Genomic DNA, 19,228 nt, shown 5'->3' on the forward strand with positions numbered 1-19,228 from the left:
TGCAGCCCTTGTTTGTCCCGTCGCATGAAACGAGGAAGAGGTTTATCGTCCAGGAGTTTATCAGTGGTATGGTCTGATCATCTGATTTGATTTCTACTGTAAGCAAGAGAGCTGATTGGCCGACTCACATACATTATTATGTCTTTGCACTGCAGTGTTACTTAAGTTCATTGCTTCGAAAAACAGACTTCTGAAGTGGTTGAACGAGCAGCATGCATTAAGCAGTAGGTTTCACAGCACAGGGGAATACTTCTAGGAATGCATTTATCCAGCCATCACTGATCCGTGTGTTTAAAAGCTCCTTTCAGCTAAACACAAAATGGTTCGTTTAAGCAAACATCTGAAATGTCTCGCTGCTCGTGGATGAGAATGCATGATGCATATTCATGCGGTGAATGATGAGATTTTCACGCCCACATAGTCTCTCTGTCACAAAAACTGCAGGTCACCGATTGAACTGGTTCTAGTTAGTTCTCTGTTAAGTTCTCTGTTAGATTAGAAACGTCTTGTTCCTTTATTTCTAACAAGCATTTTCCCCCCCTTTTGTCTGTGAAAATATCTGACACAAACACACACACACACACACACAGCAGTCTGTACCTGTGCTGAGCAGCAGCAGCACCTTCATGGCAAGGAACTCGTCGTAGGTGAGCTGCAGTCGCACAAACTGCTGGCTCACCTGCTTCATGCCCACGCACAGGTCATACATGGCGGACTGCTTCATGCGCTCCCTGAGGAAGACAGACGGGGAGAGAGTGTGAGTGAGACTCAGAGGCTCGGGTCAAAGTTACTAAAGTTCACATTTACACGCCTACACAGCACAGCTGCTTTCGTCTTCTGTCCTGCGTCCCCACCCTCCTTCCCTGCAATACGGTCCACCACAACGTGGTCTAATCTACAGATAACATAAAGTTCTCCTTCTGGCCCTCCTACAATATACAGCAGAATGTACAGAATAAATTATGCTCAGGTCATAACCAGTACAGCCGCGTGCTGGAGCGTTACCGTGGTGACTACTAGCTGGGGTACTGATCAGAGTTAGGTTCCATGCTTTCTGAGAGCCGGCAAACAATAAGTAGTTGCTGTGAATATTCCCACAAACAAATATACATATACACACACCCATGTACACAGATATGCACATATATATACAAATACTGTCAGGATCCAGTCTGGAAGGGGCTACTCCACATTCGTGGTTTGGAATCCAGTCTCGTGAAGTTGTGTGTGTGTGTCCTCCTTCCACGTCATGTCCAGCCATTGTGACAAACACATGTAATATTCATATGCTCTATATGTGTCTATATATGAGTTTGTTTATGCATACACGCATATAGGACTTGCAACAGACCCAGAACACTAGGGGGCACCAAGATAATAGAGGAGCTCACATCCGGCAAAGGTTAAGGTCCCCTTTCAAATGGTTAGTTTGGCATCAGTGTTAAATGAAATATATAAAATTGACCTTGCCACACCCATTCTCAAGTGTGTATATTAGCATTTGTTAGACGCTAATACTAGTGGTAGTGTTGCATTGATTATTGATGTTGGGCTCAGACGTGAGGAGGATGAATAGAACAGAATCCTATTCTGGATGTATGGGGTGGAGGTGGTAGACTGGAGAGAGAGCCAGGTAGAGAGCGCTAGATGTCATGTCTGTTTATTTGCAGAGAGTCTGTTTACCTCCACCTCCCCCATGAATGCCTGTCTGTCCACATTTCTGCCTGTCACCCTAGCTGCCTGCCATCCATCATCTACTCCACCGTTCCTGCTCTTATCCCTGTCTCCATCTCTCCATCCAGCTCAGTGCCTGACAGCCCAGCGATGAACATGTTCCCTCTGATGGAGAGATTTCACTCTGCAGCCCTGGCTGGCCTTCAGGTCAATCACCAGTTCGATCGCTTAACCTCCAAAACCAAAAGAAAACCTTTTTGTCTCTTTCAGTTTTCAGTATCCACCAAATAAGTGACAAAAAACACACACAACTCATTCTGCACTCCGACAGCCTCACACACACACACACACACACACACACACACACACACACACACACACACACACATATAGTGTAGGCAGGCATAGTGCATATTACTGTATTATAAACTGATCCAAGTTCTGATTTAATGGGAATATGGGAATGTTCCTACTGCAAAGTAACTGGAGAACGTCCATTTTTGTCACATTTCCTGATATTTTTTTGTCATCCAGTTGAGGGTTTTTGTGCCCCTCTGACCAGACTGAGGTCAGTGCATTGTTCCATTTTCGCTGTAGAGCTGTAATCTGATTATACGTTCGGTTGGTAAGATTACTTCTCTCTCTGATTTGTGTTGTTTATATATCGGTTCAGTTTAGCAGAAGCGGGACCATTCACTCCAGACCAGAAGATGGTAGAAAAAGACACAGTTTTGTGTAGGAGAACGTTGTGAGGTGCACAGCACGCACAGTAATGTCACTAAACACGTCAAGTTGTGGCTCTCGTCCAGTGATCCTATGAATTTGTACACTTCGAAGCTGCACACACTGGGAGGGTTTCCTGAGACTGGGAGAGCTCCAGAGACACTAAATCCAGCAGGTGCTTCAGCCAACGCGTGCCAGGGACATATCGGGAGCGTTCGTCATTGCGTGGCTACTGCTGTGTACTTGTGTGTGTGTGTGTGTGTGTGTGTTTGTGAGTCATTCAGCCCTGGCCAGGTTTTCTATGAACAGACATTACTGAGATGCACCTCGCTCCAGCACTGAACAGTGTCTACATTCCAGCATGGCCCACCACAGGTGTCAGTGGTGGAATTTAAATCGCTGGCGCAGTGCATGGTACTTATATCTGTTTGCATGTATGCCACCTACACCCTGGTGTAAAAAACACCGTGCACTGTTCACATACCCAGCAAAAGTACCCTTCTGAAACAGGCAATGTATTCCATTTGCACTTTTCTGTAAATAATTATTTAGTAAATAATATATTTACGGTACTATACTACCCCGTTTAAAAAAAAAAGAAAAAGCCATATTAGCATAAAGAGCTAAATTAGGTCATGCTAGTTACACACTGGTGTCATAAGCCATGTATACAACTGACTGTGGGGACTCACCGGCACACAGGGTGCACACACACTCACACTCACGATTCACCTAGTGTGCATGTCTTTGCACAGTGGGAGGAAAGTGGAGAATGTGGAGGAAACCCACGGGAAGAGCATGCAAATTCCACACACAAGCTTCTTATCACAAATGTAAAGTGCATTAATCTTGTTGGTGCAGCATCATGTGACCTCTAGGGGTCACTGGTCTTTCTCAACACAAGGCCACAGCTCATTTCCTTTAAATAACACCAACAGGACCCACTGAATCTTTGTTAAAACAAATGTAAAATGCAGCTCACATCTCAGAAGTGTGTATAGTTTTGGACCTCCCACAAATGTGTGTGAGTCTGTACACCTTAACTGATATTATGACCCCAACAACCCCAACGACAAGTGTTCTGTCAAGTTCTTCATTCAGATTTATCTTTAACCTAATCTTAAAGTGACAAAAACTGAGCGTCACGGTGCATTCATGTGATGGTGTGAATTGGTGTATTGGACACTGGGAAACCCCCCCCAAAAAAAAATAATTTTATCACAATATGAAATACGTATTGAGCAGCTGCGTTAACGCTCGCGGCACGGTGCACTGTAGACAATGGCGGCTCACTCACTCGTTAAAGACGAGGTCTGGGGCGAAGAAGAGCATCTGGGCGTTGGTGTGTTTGTAGGACCTCCAGCTGAGCGCGAAGGAGGAGAGGCACATCCAGGAATACTGGATGAGCGTGATCTGGTCCTCGATCGGCAGAGTACGGAAACCTGGGACAGGAGGGACAGGAGTAAACACACAGGAAGCCGGAAGTGAACCACCTGTGACCCTTCAACCTGACAGAAGTGCAGGAGATGAAATGGAGAGGAGGGTCATGTTAGTGTGGGTGTGTGCTTTGGTGTGTGTGTTGGGTGAATGCCCAGAATGTGCTTGTTGCGGTGTAGATGTTTATTTTCACACACAGGAGAAAGTTGTGTGTGTGCGTGTGTGTGTGAAAAGAATCTGTTTGTACAGTCATGATAAAACTACTGCAGCACATTCAACAGAAAAGGTTTAGCAAGAATCCCTCAAGGTTTCTGAAGAGTCACTGTCATCATGGAAATTGCAATTTTTTCAAACCTGTGTTGTGTTTTTCTCATCGGAAACTGCGTGATACGACACAACGCAAGGTGATGAAAAGGCTTGTTTGTAATTTCAGTCCTTTTGTTGCATGTGGTGGCATCAATTTAACACCACACATGGGCTACACACATTTCCTGGCCTTTGTCAACACACAAGGACGTCCCCCTGGTCCCCCTGGTGACACTCAGGGATAAGTGTCCTGACCTCAGGGACACAATGGTAGTAAGTGGGGTTTGAACCTATGACTTTGTGATCTTCTGGCTTAGAGGAGAGTGTGTTACCACTTTGTGTTACCAACATTTAAATGACATTAATTTTACAGAAAGGAGGTATAAATCACACAGCATTGTTTTCATTCTATCCCTCTCTCCTTTTTTAGTTATTCTTTATGCATGTTTTTTTTTTTCATTAATAAAAATGATTAAGACATGCTTCTGCTTTTAGCCTTCGTACATAAAAAGAGATGCACCTGGCTCACTGATGTTAATCATCATCTGAATATTTAAATGTAATTGGAATGCTCTTTGAATGTTTGCGGAACGTTTGCCCAACCAAAAATTGCTTGCTGGGATGCGTTCTGCTGGAGGGTAATGTATCATTTCACAGAGAGCTCTTGGGTAAAATTGCAACTGTGTTCATTAAACAGCTCAATCAGTGAATCTCACAAATTAATTGCAGATTGGCTTGAGCAAGCATGTAATTTCAAATTAGCACCGCACACCTCTCCAAACGTTCACAATCAGCTGATTCAAGGCCTGCAATTGTGGGAATAGCAGGGACAGCAAGTCTGAAACTATGACTTTGAAGGACGACGGCAGAACGTGGAAATTAACTGCGAACGTGCATAACATGTTTAATAAGGCGGTTCCACTGTCCTAAACATGGACATGTCTTTATTTAATACTTCTTTAATTAAAAGAAGTGTATCACTGCAGAATGCTGTCTTCGGTTATCAGTAAATCAGTAGCAGGTCTCCCTTCCATGTTGTATTAATACTCTAAATGAAAAATGTTTCATACAGCAACTTCCCAGTACAAATTCCAAATTATATGTGAATACATATAGTTTTCCAGAGAATTTACAGTAAACTATGTTGGCTGGTTGTTGGCACGTCTGAAACGTGACGAAACCGGACGAATCTGAAACAACCGGGCGGCAACTTCCCCGCGTAATTGTCTAAAACACACTAAAACACACTTGGTCAAAAGCACAATGTCATTCCAATGCAATGCAATTTCTGCAATACCGTGCTAAAAAACTGCAATAATACAACATGAGCTTTTAAATGATCTTCCGTGGCTTGCGTGCTTAATGGGACGCCGGAGGTACAGTTTTCAAAGTCACTGCGGCCTGGTGTGACCTACTGTCTGCCCCACTGTCTATTTATACATCCGGATATAGCAAGCAGACACCTCCGTATCAAATATTTGCAATACAGCAAATGGAAAGGCATACAGGAGGTACCTGTAGGGTGGCCACCAAGTCCGTGTCAGGGAGGACACTTCAAGCTAAGACAGAATTCAGTTAAAAAGACCGGGATTTTGGCTGTGTTCTGATTATTGGCCACACGATCGAATTGCTTCATTTCCCGGTCCAACGGCAAACACGCTGTCCAGCGTATCCAAGGGATAAACTGAACAACAGCATGTTCCTCTGAATGGCTGATTAGCCCTTTTGTGAAACGCGTGTCAGGACGACCGTATATTGGCCGGATGTGGATGTAAATTGGGAGCTCCCTGCTGCCTCTCATAAATCAGCTAATCAGCCGAATGAAAAAAAAAAAAATGGCAAATGGCCCGGCACCACAATGATTTCCCACTGTACATTTACAGACTCGCATTCCGCAAGGTTCGTTAGATCAATGTGTGTGTGTGAGCAATTCACTGAAAAGTCTGCTATTAAAATCTATGAAATCTTGCATGGGAATTTCGCTCTACCCAACCCTGAACCGCCAAGTCAAAGCTGCCGACTCGTTTTCGTGTATCACATGAGCCTCCGGTCCTTTTTGCAGCATTTAACTGTATCTGTGGTGAGCGCTTTAATCTCTCCCTTTCTGCTCCACCTTTCCAGGTCTTCTGAACGGCCATTACTTCCAGGCCGGCTAGACTAAAAAAAAAAAAAAATCATTAGTGATGTCTAATTAATATCCAGTTAACAATTAAAGAGAACAACAGTTAATAATGTTGATCAAAAATTATTACCCATTTAACCCAAGCCTCTCTCACCCTCAAAGCTGACTAGTATCACCCCCCTTTTTAATAAGCAGCATTTGTGTGTGCAGGCATTTGGTTAGAACCACCTTAGTGTAACCAGTGAGTGTTAAATTATGTACTCATTTCAACATCCCTTTTTAGAATTGAACTTTGTATAAGATTGTATTTAACTACATGACCTTTTTAAATAAAATTACTTTCTTGGTGTGACTGCGCCTTTTCACTTATTTTTAGAGAAAATCTGAGCATGATAAAACAGAAGTGGGCGTGCTCCTATGCAACACAAACTGAGGGTTAACACACAACATCCCATCTTTTATGGCACTATTTTATATTATTTTATGGCACTATAGTTTGCTTTTCAGTGGTCAGGTTTGACACCCTATAAACCTGGTGAGAATTGTGCCTGTAAGTAAGTGTAAGTAGAAGTGAAGTGATTGTCACTTGTGATACACAGCAGCACAGCACATTGTGCATTTAACCCATCACCCTGAGTGAGCAGTGGGCAGTGTGTGAGCAGTGTGTGGGGACGGTGCTTGGCTCAGTGGTACCTCAGTGGCACCTTGGCAGATCAGGATTCGAATTGGCAACCTTCTGATTACGGGGCTGCTTCCTTAACCGCTAGGCCACCACTGCCCCAGTGCTGATCTGGATAGGACAGGTAAATGCTACTCTGGTATCTGAAGATGCTGGTGCCTGCTGCTCACCTGGCAGAACTTTGGCCCACTTGACCACTCGGATCATCTGCTTGCCTGCGAGCCTGTTGAGGCTGGTGAGCAAGTGGTCGGAGGTGTCGGGCTGTGTGTTGTCGTAGCCGGCGAACACCTCCTCGGGCTCGATGAGCTCCAGCACGCTGCAGATGGAGGGCGACAGGTAGGGTGACATGGGCGCCCCTTGAGGGACCAGGGCTGTGACCGAGCTCAGGTCTTTATCCGAGGACAGGAAATGAGAGCTGCCATCCTTGGAGTCGTCACTGACACTCTTCATCTTGCCCAGTTTCTTAGACTTACGTGCTAAAGAGAGAGAAAGTAGCTGAGATATGTTACAGATATTACATTCAGTACAGAGAAAACCTCCACTCTTCCAGGCAGAAATTCAATTAGTAAGTATATTCTGATGACAACAATTCGTTAATTTAATCTGATCTGGTGTGAATGATCCCTCCTCAACACATGCTGGTCCCAAGCCCGAGAAAATGGGGAGGTTTCCGTCAGGAAGGGGATCCAGTGTAAAACCAGGTCAGTGTAAAGCCAGGTCTTTATGCGAACAACCACAGAAAGTGTACTGATACACCGCATCAGCGCAGTACAAACAGAATGCGCATTAAAAAATCTCTGTGAGATCATTGGCATTGTGTATAATAGTTATTAGGGTCAAAAGGTTAATTTGTAATATTTTATCAATAAAATAAAGCATTTAATTAATAGTTTGCATGCAAATAACCATTTTAGAATCAGATGATATGATTCATGCCATGGTACGATTTAATAAATTATTATATGTAGCTGTATTTAGCCAATCAAATTAATTTATGCAAATTTCCCCGCAAACATGTTGGCCAAAAATTCAGGAGCCCAAAGCAAGAAACAATTGGTTACCATGTATGTGTGAGTATACAGATATTAAATGCAGCTCTGTTAATGCCGTTGATTTATTTGAATATGTTAAATATTTGAAATTTTGCTGATATATTGACCCCTGTATCATATCATCTGAATTTTGCCTACCCCAGTGATTAACCTTTTTTTTTTTCCGTCTTGTGGCGTCTTGGTGGTGGAACTGAATGTCTGGCTGTGCCACAGCAGCGCCATTCTCCATTCAGCCTGCGGCAGGAAAGCCTGAGTAATGTTCCTGTTTTCAACCGGCAGCTGTTTGGAAGTTGTAATTTCGGGGAAACTTGGTGGAGGTGAATCAGAAGTTGGAGGCGGTCCTGTTCAGTGCAGTGGGCACTGAAGTCCGACCCAACTGATGATGGGTTAAAATGAGCTCATGAGGTGTGGGTCTGCGGTCCCATGACCCTGAGGTCCTGGTTAACTAATGCCAAACAGTTTGAACCTCAATTTGTACCCACTTAGGATGTGCTAGAGAAATACATCCCTCAGACGTAAAATTACAGCATTCAAATACGCTCATAATGAAACTGAAAAGCCACCGTTCAGCCAAAACAGCACTAGTATCCTTGGCAACCTGGTTCTCCATCCTGCAGGTCACACATCACGCCACCTTCGCACACACTGCACACATACAGCCAATCCCCGACACTTACCTCCGAGGTTCATCCCAGCCTGCAGACACTTCCTCACACGGCACGCCGGGCAGTTCTTCCTGCGGATCTTATCAATGATGCAGTCGTTCCTGCCGGCACACAGATAGTTGTGCTGCCCTGCAGAGACACAGATCAGTCCGGTTCAGGAGAAAACTGACATTTTATCAGAGAATGAAGAATGCGGGAATGAGGAAACATGCTGCTGCTCGTTATCACTCACCTACTTTTAAATGGGTAGCAGCCTAGTGTGTAACGCCAGAAAACCAAAGTCACAGGTTTAAACCCCACTTACTACCCACTTAACCCTGAGTGTCTCCAGGGGGACTGTCCCTATAACTACTGACTGTAAGTCGCTCTGGATAAGGGCATAAGCACTCACACTGTATGGCAAAATGTTCTATCAGACTCAATAAGAACCTTTTCAGCAGTTGTAATGGACTTTGGTCCTGACCGATGCAGACCGTTCCCATCTGAGCTTCTGTTATAATCCAGATATCGTGTTGTGATCCTTACACCTCTCCCTCTTTCTGCTTGTTTTTTTTGCCACCCACTGCCAGGAAATTTATGGCATTCACTTCACCCATGGGCACAATATTGTGGCCGATCAGCGTATACAGGAGTCATGGCGGTCATTGCCGGAGAAAAATAATATTGTGGAGATTTCTGTAACAGCACGAGTGCAAATCTGTTACTCCTCAAAGCCACTTTAAACACTGACACAACAATCAATATTTTATGACACTATTTGTAATGGCAGAATGAAATATCCAGCCAGAAATATCTCAAATACCTGTAAACACATACACGTACATGGCAGCTTTTCCGTGCGTGTGTAGTTTGGCAGAGTCTGTGGCTGACAGTGAGAGTAACAGCCTGGGAACGGTGGGCTCTCGGGTCCCCCTGCCGAGCTCTCGCCTCGTCCAATCAGCTCTCATATCAGAGGCTCATTCCGCTCTGCTGCCTCATGGCCCGACCCCCACCGCTACACCCACGCACTGTGTCCAGGCCTCTGAGCCGCGGGGACACACACAGGCCCGTAACCCCACCCCCCCCACGCCCTCCTTCACCAGGGGTCCAGAGCTCCTCTCTCCACAAACCCCGGCTGTACAAAGGCATGAGGGCCCTGCTCTGCTGCTGGGACCCCAACCTGTGGGTCTCTGTACCTGCAGTGACAGAGGGAGGAGCAGGAGGAGAGGAGGAGAGGAGGCGCGGCAGTCGTCCTGCCCACTGCCAAAAGCCAAGGAGCTGCAGGAGGAGGGCGGAGCACAGCTGCACTCAGACACTATTTCTGGCTAAATCACATGGCCCTTACATAAGCCCATTTTTCCTGCTCTAAAAAACAGTAAACTGCGACACAGGAAACACACACACACACACACACACACACACTCCCTACCCCCACCTCTCCTACTCCTGCTCTCTCGCTCTCTGGAAGTGGACCTCATAAGAAGTGACTATTCCCTGTCCTGCCTCTTCCCATGAATCCTGTTAATCATTATCAGCCATCCGGTAACACACACACATACACACACACACAGAACACACACACTGCAGGACACTTAATAGCAAGCGGTTTGTAAACATAAAATAGAATGAAACACTTACTGGTTTTTGCACCCAAACAGAGAAAACTGCTCCATCCGCAACCAACTTGAGACTAATAAGTGTCTGTGTGTGCATTTGTTTATCCATTGAATGCATTTGTTTCAGCAAAGATACCTGCTGTAGATTTTATGCATTGTTATTGGCCCACACCACCCATCGCTGTTTTGTTACAGTATACAGCCACGGGAGTCAGAACGTCAGAAAGTCTGGCGTACGTGTCACAAAAAAATAATACGTGTCCCTAAAATAACACTCCCATCTGGCACATGCTTCTTTTTCTAAAGAAAAAACACTGTAGTCCAACCTTTTCAGTATTATCAGCTCATACGCCTGATTATTGGGAGAATTCTTGGAATTTTCCCATGAGGCCATACTATTACAAAACTTTAAAACAGCTGACCATTAGGATTCAAGGTGCATTTATGGATTTTCAAACTAAAGATAACATTCAGGTTAATATTAAAACCCAATGCATCAAAGGGCTGTGAGTAGGTGGGGTCATGTCCATTATGGAAGGCCAGAGGACCTCGTTCACGGCAACACCAGCAGCCCTGCAGACGCTTGTTTATTTGGGAGCGATCCAGAGCGAGGGCCACGGTTCCAACTTGAACAGATCACAAACCCAGGCCAGCAGCACCTGATTCCACACCCCCCGCCCTGCTTTCCCATTAGGCCCCGTTTCGTCACCACGGCCATCTTGAGCTGATCAGGTGTGTTGCTTAAGTCACCAGAATGGGGTGGGTCGTCCCTTTGTAAACATCAGGGACACAATTAAAGACATTCTGAGATGAGGGTGGGGGCTTGGGGGCTGATTACATCCAAATGACAAATGACATGAAAAGTATTTTGTCGAACATTTTGCAACCATTGGCATTGAACGTTGTTTCAATGCTTTTCAACAAACACATTGTTTTCTTTAAATTATATTAATTCAAAAAGTTGAATGAATCTGCCACAATCTGCCACAATTAAAAAATAACAGCAGGTTTGATTCGTTTATTTACATTACGACACTGCCATAAATATAAGGTGTGACAGATTCAGTGTGGTATTCAGAATAAATTTAGTGCAGATGCTAGTTGTATTTTTGTGCATTAAAAATAGTTTCGACACAGAAACAACAACTGTGTTCATTCGAACACTGAGGTTCAAATTTTGAAGTTTGCGTTGGAAATGGGCGTTTTATTTGAGATCGTTTGCAGCTCCTCCCTCTTTTTCCAGATTCTCTCGCTTCTAATCTTTCAATTGTTCTTCTTCAAAAAGTCGAAGGTGCAGAAATCCTGAATAAGCGCCTTTGTGACAAAAAAATACCTCCGTTTGTGTATAATTACACTTCCCACCCGATCCACCCTGTCGCACCAGCGTGAATATAAAACCAGTGTCCTTGGAGCGCTCCGACCTCGTCATGCATTCATGTCAAAGAACAAAGGTGCGAGGCAGAACCGGGAAGAGATGGCAGATATTAAAAGCGGTCAGGGTCATCTCAGGCTTCGCAGGAATGAGGACAGGCCTGAACCTGTCTGTCTGTTTCGTAAGCGTTTGGCAGACCCCGACCTCTAGGCGGCGCCTTGATTACTCCACTGCCAAGCTGCAGAGGTGTCAGATTAATGCACATTAGCGATGCAATTCCTCTTTGCGTTCAGCTTGGTTCCCCGTACGGTCCCCTGTTTACGCGCAGGCAAGTGGTGTCCTCAGGTGACCCCAGATAGAACCGTTCCCAGCTGCCTTTTTTCGTTGCCATGGCCCCTGCCACAGACGCGCCATGACAAACCCCTGTGGTTGCAGCGGGAGCCACGAGCTCAACAGTGAGTTATGATCAGGGACCTGGAAACCTGGGTTGTGATGATGTGGCCGGGGACCAGGATTATTAACCATTAAGAACCCCAATGGCATGCAGGAGTGCTGAGGAGACCATGAAACAAGGGGCAAATTCCTTTTAGTGATGGGTGGCTTGTGCCTATGCAAAGTTATTATAATATGGTATTATACATAAATAATGAGGTATTTAAATTTTTTAATAACACACTCAAACAAAGAGTAAGTTCTGGTGTGCAAAAAAAACAAAAGGAGCTTTCTTATTATTTCCAGATAGCACGGGTCTGCTGGACCTTCGAAGACCACGTCATCCAAAGACAAAGACAATTTTAAAAGCTCAGTCTTAATATAGATCAATCGTCATTTTAAAATAATTTGTCCATTTTCCAAATTTTGGTCTTAATTTCTTAACATTAGATTTTAAAATCCGGCCAGTCTACATATTATAGATCCTGCTTCCTTCTGCCTATGCAGAACATATGAAAACGTGAAAACAAATCCAACAAACACCATATTTGTTTGTGGTATTCATGATAACTTGGATAACTTAAGTGAAGATAATATCCTTCCTTTGGAAACACTCCACACAGCACAGCTGCACAAGATTATCTGATCTGAGATCAGGCTTTCCCTGGTTCCAGACAACAGATCCATCCCTGCATGCACCCTGAAGCCCGTGCAACGCTTGAAATGAAGCTACAAACTACAGCCTACTGCTGCAAACACACGATCATTACAGCTGTTGCACTTCAGCGCTGAGCACGGTGACGTACGTGCCGGACGATCTGCATATGAATGCCATTCACAGGGTATTGGTTGTTGTTTTTTTTTTATAATCATTTTTCCTCCCTGAGACAGTGTGGGGGACTCTTTTTTTTTTTACCTTAGTTGCGGGTTAGAAATATATACTTAGCTCAATGTCAGGTTTCAACCAGATGCTCGTGTGATGGAAATTCTGCTGCAAGCAGTAGGCAATCCGATGTTTCTGCTCCTTATTATTGTGAAAATTGCTACTGGTCTTAATTGTTATTACTAAAAGTGTTGCATGTTAGTATTTACATGCAACATGTATTCACTGTGGTCAGAGTCTGGTTTTAGCCCCTCTGCATTCTGTTAGCTCGGCATTTTAAAGTTTTGAATTTAGCTCCTCTGTGCCTACAGTACAGCCCATTCAGTTGAGGCCAATTGAAATAATGACTTGTAATTATAGAATGTACATAATGAAAAGTGGCATATGCTCGTTTTCTCTGAAGGCCATGAATGTTATTAGCAAATAATATTAGTTCAAATGTGGGACAGTTTCTGCAGGGTTGTAATGTGGGTTTTCATGTTAGTGAAAGCCTTTTTTCACCACAATCATCTCAAAATTGAAGCCACCACAGACCTGGCACCCCTCCTGGCTCTTCGTACCGCCTGCACCCATGCCAGCTTTCCATGTCACTGTTCCCAAATAAGCTGTCTGTCCACCTTACTTTGAAGGTTTCATATGAAGGTTTGGTTACAGTTGGGAATAAAAGACCTGAAGCGCCTGCATCCTGGGGCACGGTGGCCAAATTCATAGCTCTTGCCAACTATGAGCCGGTGTGTATAAGACATGGGGATAATAATGTCTGAAATCTGTATGTTGGAGAGGAGGAACAAACATTTGAGTTGACCTGTAATTATTTCTGACACCATGCAGTCTTTAATTACACTTTCATAAACTGTGAGGATGACTCCTACGCACCTTACTTTTTAAATTCTGGACAATTTAACCCCTGTTAATACATTGCATGACCACGGCCAAATACAACATGTGCATCAGCTCTGCAGTGCAAGAGATTCGATGGCTGAACTGGTGAATACTTTTCAAGTTTAATGAAAATATCCCCGCATGGCTTCAATTATGGCAAATGTTGTAATGGAGCAAAGTTTTTCTTTAATCACAGTCAATGCGCCACAAGCGCAGGAGCTTCAGCAGATCACACGTAGAGAACCTTGCACGCAGAACCGCTCCAACAGAACCGATGCACCATGCGTCATCCTCTCCCCTCCTGCCTGCATGCATCCTCTGGCCTGGTTTCGTCTCTTCATTCCCTCCTTTTAGCTGCTCGCTCACCATCTTTTCGTGCTTTATTTATTCCTCCTTCTCCTGCTTCACCTTCCCTTTCTCTCGCTCCCTCCTTTACTTGCTTCTTTCATTATTGACTTTTCCTGCCTCCGTCTGTGCTCTCCTCCCTCCTCCCGTTTTCCCCAGTCGGTAACTGGGCTGAGGTCAGGTGAGGTAACCGAGCGCTTTCTCTCGCTCAGACGGAGAGAGAAAATTCCACACAAAGAAACCACCAGCCCCTCCATGTTCTTCGCTGCATAGCCGCGCCACACTGCCAGCACTGGGACCAGTGCTCACCAGGGCTTGGGCACTGAAAGGACCCGGCATGACTTCCTCTGTGCACCCAGTGAGCTGGATTTGGTGGTGAGACTGGTGCTGACAGCTCTGAGCTGGAAAGACATTAGGCTCCGCCCCTTTCACTCAGGCACTCGCCAGCGCGTACCAGGCAGAACGGAAAATGTGTGCAGCCGACAACGAGGGTCTTACCTTCCACCGCCCGCTTGAAGAAGACCTTGCAGCTGCCACAAGTGACGACACCGTAGTGGCACCCCGACGCCTCATCCCCACACACCAGACACACTTTGGCTGTTGAGGAAGTGTGTCGTAATGATGTGCTGAAACAGGAACACACACACACACACACACGTTTGAGTTGAAAAGAAAAAGTAGAACTCCAGCCGGGAATATGAGTTCTTCGGCCCACCCCTAACCCCCAAAGACATCTGGAGAGTAAAAAAAAAAATAAAAATTTTGTTTTGGGGACGTCCAGCCGCATTGCAGTGTGACGGGGCAGAGAGGGGGGAAAAAAGGCAGCTTGATTTATAACGCCGAGCTGGAGACAATGGAACAATGTTCAACAAAAGAGCCGCCGGCGGAGCGCTAGAGACGAGGGCCGACTGAGTTTCAGCCACAACGGCCAAAGAGGACGTTCCTTCATTTGACTGCCGTTGTTACTGTTGGTACTGTTTGCCTGGCCCTGAACGCTGAGCTGAGTGAACACCATTAAGCCGATGTCTGCACGACTGCCAACTCGGTGAGAGTTGTGTTTATTACCGCTTATAATCCCCTCATAACAGCGTCATCAGCCCCACGTGAGCAGTAAAAACTGCACATGCTGATCAGAGAACTTTTTTTTTTTTTTTACTTGGGTTTAAAAAGAATGACCTCCACAGTTCAGACTCAATACATGAGATAAACGTATGGGTTTACTTGCAGGAAGAATGAATGTGGTGAATAAATGTCAGAGCATCAGAGATAGCCCAAGTTTTACTTCCTGTGACCTCCAGAATGAGACAGAAACAGAAACAAAATATTAGTAGCTGACTCGGCAGAAATCTGATTAAATCATCCAGAGAAACCTGAAAAAGTGCAGAAGACACAAACACACTCTGCTGGTTCTCCATTGCATGGCTCAAAGTCACTCTCTGCAAAGCACAAAACCCTGTATACCCAGGGAGACACGGTTCAGGTGGAGGATCCAACAGCGGGCATTGTACACGGGGCCAGGTTAAAATTAATTAAAGGCTTTATCATCCTGAAAATGACAGCAATACTGACGAGGGTAGAAAAAGAGTGGCATAGGACCCTTACTTAATCACCCATCACTAGAAATCCCTTTTTCATAAGTTTAGAATCCAGCACCATATGGAAGTAGCTACTGGCAGCTGATGCCCACCATAGGCTCTAATACATGCCTGTGAAGGGAGGGATGTTCAGTTAGATGCAATATCTAGAACATAATAACACAGTCGTTTCATCATCATATTGGCGCAGCAGGTGTCCCTCGGCCCCTCAGGCAGTGGTGGCCTAGTGGGTAAGAAAAGGGTGGTAGTAGCCTAGTGGGTAACACACTCGCCTATGAACCAGAAATCCCACTTACTACCATTGTGTCCCTGAGCAAGACACTTAACCCTAAGTTGCTCCAGGGGGGGGACTGTCCCTGTAACTACTGATTGTAAGTCGCTCTGGATAAGGGTGTCTGATAAATGCCATAAATGTAAATGTAAAAGAAAACAGACCCGTAATCAGAAGGTTGCTGGTTCGAATCCCGAAATGTGCCACTGAGCAAAGCACTGTCCCCACACACTGCTCCCCGGCGCCTGTCTTGGCTGCCCACTGCTCACCAAGGGTGATGGTTAAAAGCAGAGGACACATTTCGTTGTGTCACCGTGTGCTGTGCTGTGCTTTTCAGAGTGGTTGTAGCCTAGTAGGTAACACGCTCACCTGTGAACCAGACAACCACAGGTTTAAACCCCACTTACTACCATTGTGTCCCTCATCAAGTCACTTAAACCCAGGGGGACTGTCCCTGTTACTACTGATTGTTAGTCGCTCTGGATACGGACATCTGATTAATGCTGTAAAATGTAAATGAGCAGGTAATAGTTCTATGGCACATCCGTCCCTTAACAATCCATTCTGCACACGCACTCTCAAGCCAAAAAAAAAGGAAGTTTTATAACTGTGAGCGGTGAATCTCAATATCATGAATATTAAGTAAACTTTGGACTAGTTCTTTTCCTGCCTGCCTGCCAATAGAGATATTTTCCCTCGTCCAATACCTGCAGGGAGAAAAGAGAGGACACGTAGAAAGGAATAAAAAGGCTCTATATGTGCGAAGGGGGGGGTGGCACCATCTCCCCACCCGCGCAGCTAATTAGCCCCGCCCACCCACTCCCCCTTTAATCAATATTCCCGGGTAATTGTCCAGCCAGCGTTCTGACAGCACCCCGCCCCCCCTCTTAACGAGCTGTCCGATGGTGGAGGCATGTTTTGGCCGGCCGTGCTGCGGCAAGACCACCAGCGGTGCGTCCCTGGCACCGCCGGCCACATGATCTAATTCCCCCGCTCTCATCTGAGCACACATTCAATTTGTTAGACAGTTAGCTGGGATCTGAGGCTGCCTCGCGCTCATTTCTGCCTTTTTGTCTCTCCTCTGGTGCGTGTGTGTGTGTGTGTGTGTGAGCTGCTCTGCTATTGCTCGCGACTGGGAGAGTGAAGAGAAGAGAAGGTGGATCTTGACAAGGTGACTTTTCCCACTGATGAGGAAATGGGTCACTGTCCACTGTTATGAAACAGCGGGCCATTTGCCCAGGCTTTGCATGAGTGTGTGTGTGTATGTGTGTGTGTGTGTGTGTGTACAGCAGTTGAACTGTACTGTTCGGTCAATTCCCCTTAATGACGGCCACCTCCTAAAGCAAATCCTGATTCTTACACACACACCACACACACACCACATACACATGCATTCTCCTTTTCTGATGATCTCATTCCCGTCTGAAAGCCAGATACTGGTGTCATCTGTCCATCTGTCACCAGCCCAACACGCCAAATGCCACAAGTTGTTTTGAGGTTTGTCCTGACAAGCTTCCCGCTATCACCGATCACGGCGAAATGACCAGAGGCGGCCAGTATGCTCCCAGTATGGCCTAATCCCCATCACCATGGGCCGCTGTGTTAGCAGCTGTTAGCGAAATGCTAATCCCAGGGTGCACTGCTGCTGTGTCGGTACCCAGGCGCTGCCTGTTAACTAATGTTCGCCGTTTTAAGTGAAGCAGCTCTGAAAAAGACGCACAAACACACACACACACACACACACACACACACACACACACACACACTGTTTCATCCCTGCACTACTGAATGAGCTTAACTAGAGCAGACACACAATGCATCAAGATCAAAGGTCTGTTTTCTTTCTGGGTTTTTTCTTGGTAAAGTGAAATGGCTCTGGGCTGCATTTTCATTGTTTTCTGTGGCCTTTTCATCTTCAGATAACTCAGAGCTTTATTATGTCATCAAATATTCGACTAAACCACTCAACCTCTTACCTGTGACAGCGCCGACTGATTTCAGAAGGATTTATGGCCGTGGGGAATCGATATTTAGGGAAGTGTGCGTGGCTCAACAAGTCACTAGTCAATGATAAAATCAGGGAATTAAAGGATATTGGACTTGCGGAACTGTGTCATCAAATTGCTGTTTAATTGGTTAAAAGCTGGTACCAACGCATCAGGAAAAAGAAATGTGAGCAGGCAAATTCACACGACTCCCGTAGGAAACTCTGGAACCCTGGGAAGATGCAGAAAGCCTCTGGTCAATATTTGCTTTAGCACAGATTCCTGACCTCCATGTAACAATAGCGCATTGAGACAAAGATTTTGGCTGAGCGTAACGTCACGAGTCGCTCGCAGCGCAGAGCGGAACCATCCGGAACCAACTCAGAACCAAGAAAGGACACGACTGAAGCGCCGCCATGCCAGCAGCTGCAGACCACATTATAACAGATGCAGGATCAGCGGTTAATATAATCGACGAAAGAAAGTTTTTCACGTGGAGACATATTCATGTTGCAATGCGCTGTTCTTAATGTCTCCATCAGGGTCTCGGTGTGCTCCAACAACATGGTCATCATAATTTGAGAACTGAAAAAAAACGACCTTTTGTCTGTTGTCTTGAATAGAGCTTGTGAAGCCGGATATTGTAAAGCTACGTACACAGCCATTTTGCTCAGTAGCATATTTCCATTTTCAATTTTTTTTTTATGCGTTTTATGCAACATGCCGCCCTTCACACACACACCAGTGTCTTGAAATACTGGCCCAGGCAGGTTTCGATGGCACCGATCTTGTCTACTGTTGCCTAAACAGAGTCGCTTCTGCCGCCAGCCATCCATCGGTTATGAAGCGATAAAGTAAACGTGTCGCCGGCGCTCAGCAGGTCGCGGCACAATCGGCATCTCTGCACTGGAGATTAGATAAGGAGCTGCGTAGGCGAGGCTGCACTTGTTCACCTCCTTTTATTTGCCTGTACTATTCACGTGTCGCCCATGCAGGATACAATGAATGAGCCTCCTGCAGGTCCGGTCACGTCACCTGATTGGAAGGCTGAATGGTGTTGTGGAACCCCGGAGCAAAGTGAACAACTTCTGTTTACAAAAGACCCAGTCGTGCCGAAGGCCGTGCTGTTCATGTAACATACTGTAGTATGAATTCATTTATGGGGGGGGGGGTCATTCAGGATGCAGATGCAGGAAGCTGTAAGTATTTT

At 45.5% G+C, this 19,228-nt stretch overlaps 1 protein-coding gene across 2 annotated transcripts in view; it reads right to left on the minus strand.

Annotated features, from left to right (window-relative positions):
* The window catches only part of nr3c2 (nuclear receptor subfamily 3, group C, member 2), a 58,764-nt gene that overhangs the window by 8,259 nt on the left and 31,277 nt on the right, over positions 1-19,228 (minus strand). For both annotated transcript variants that reach the window (XM_028978174.1, XM_028978173.1), the window contains exons 3-7: positions 14,666-14,793; positions 8,671-8,787; positions 7,112-7,417; positions 3,695-3,839; positions 601-731 (exon numbers count right to left, since the gene is read on the minus strand). In XM_028978174.1, coding sequence (XP_028834007.1) covers positions 601-731; positions 3,695-3,839; positions 7,112-7,417; positions 8,671-8,787; positions 14,666-14,793 — 827 coding nt within the window. The remainder of the gene's footprint in view (positions 1-600; positions 732-3,694; positions 3,840-7,111; positions 7,418-8,670; positions 8,788-14,665; positions 14,794-19,228) is intronic.

This window comes from Denticeps clupeoides, chromosome 4, assembly GCF_900700375.1.
Source record: "Denticeps clupeoides chromosome 4, fDenClu1.1, whole genome shotgun sequence".
Taxonomy (NCBI): domain Eukaryota; kingdom Metazoa; phylum Chordata; class Actinopteri; order Clupeiformes; family Denticipitidae; genus Denticeps; species Denticeps clupeoides.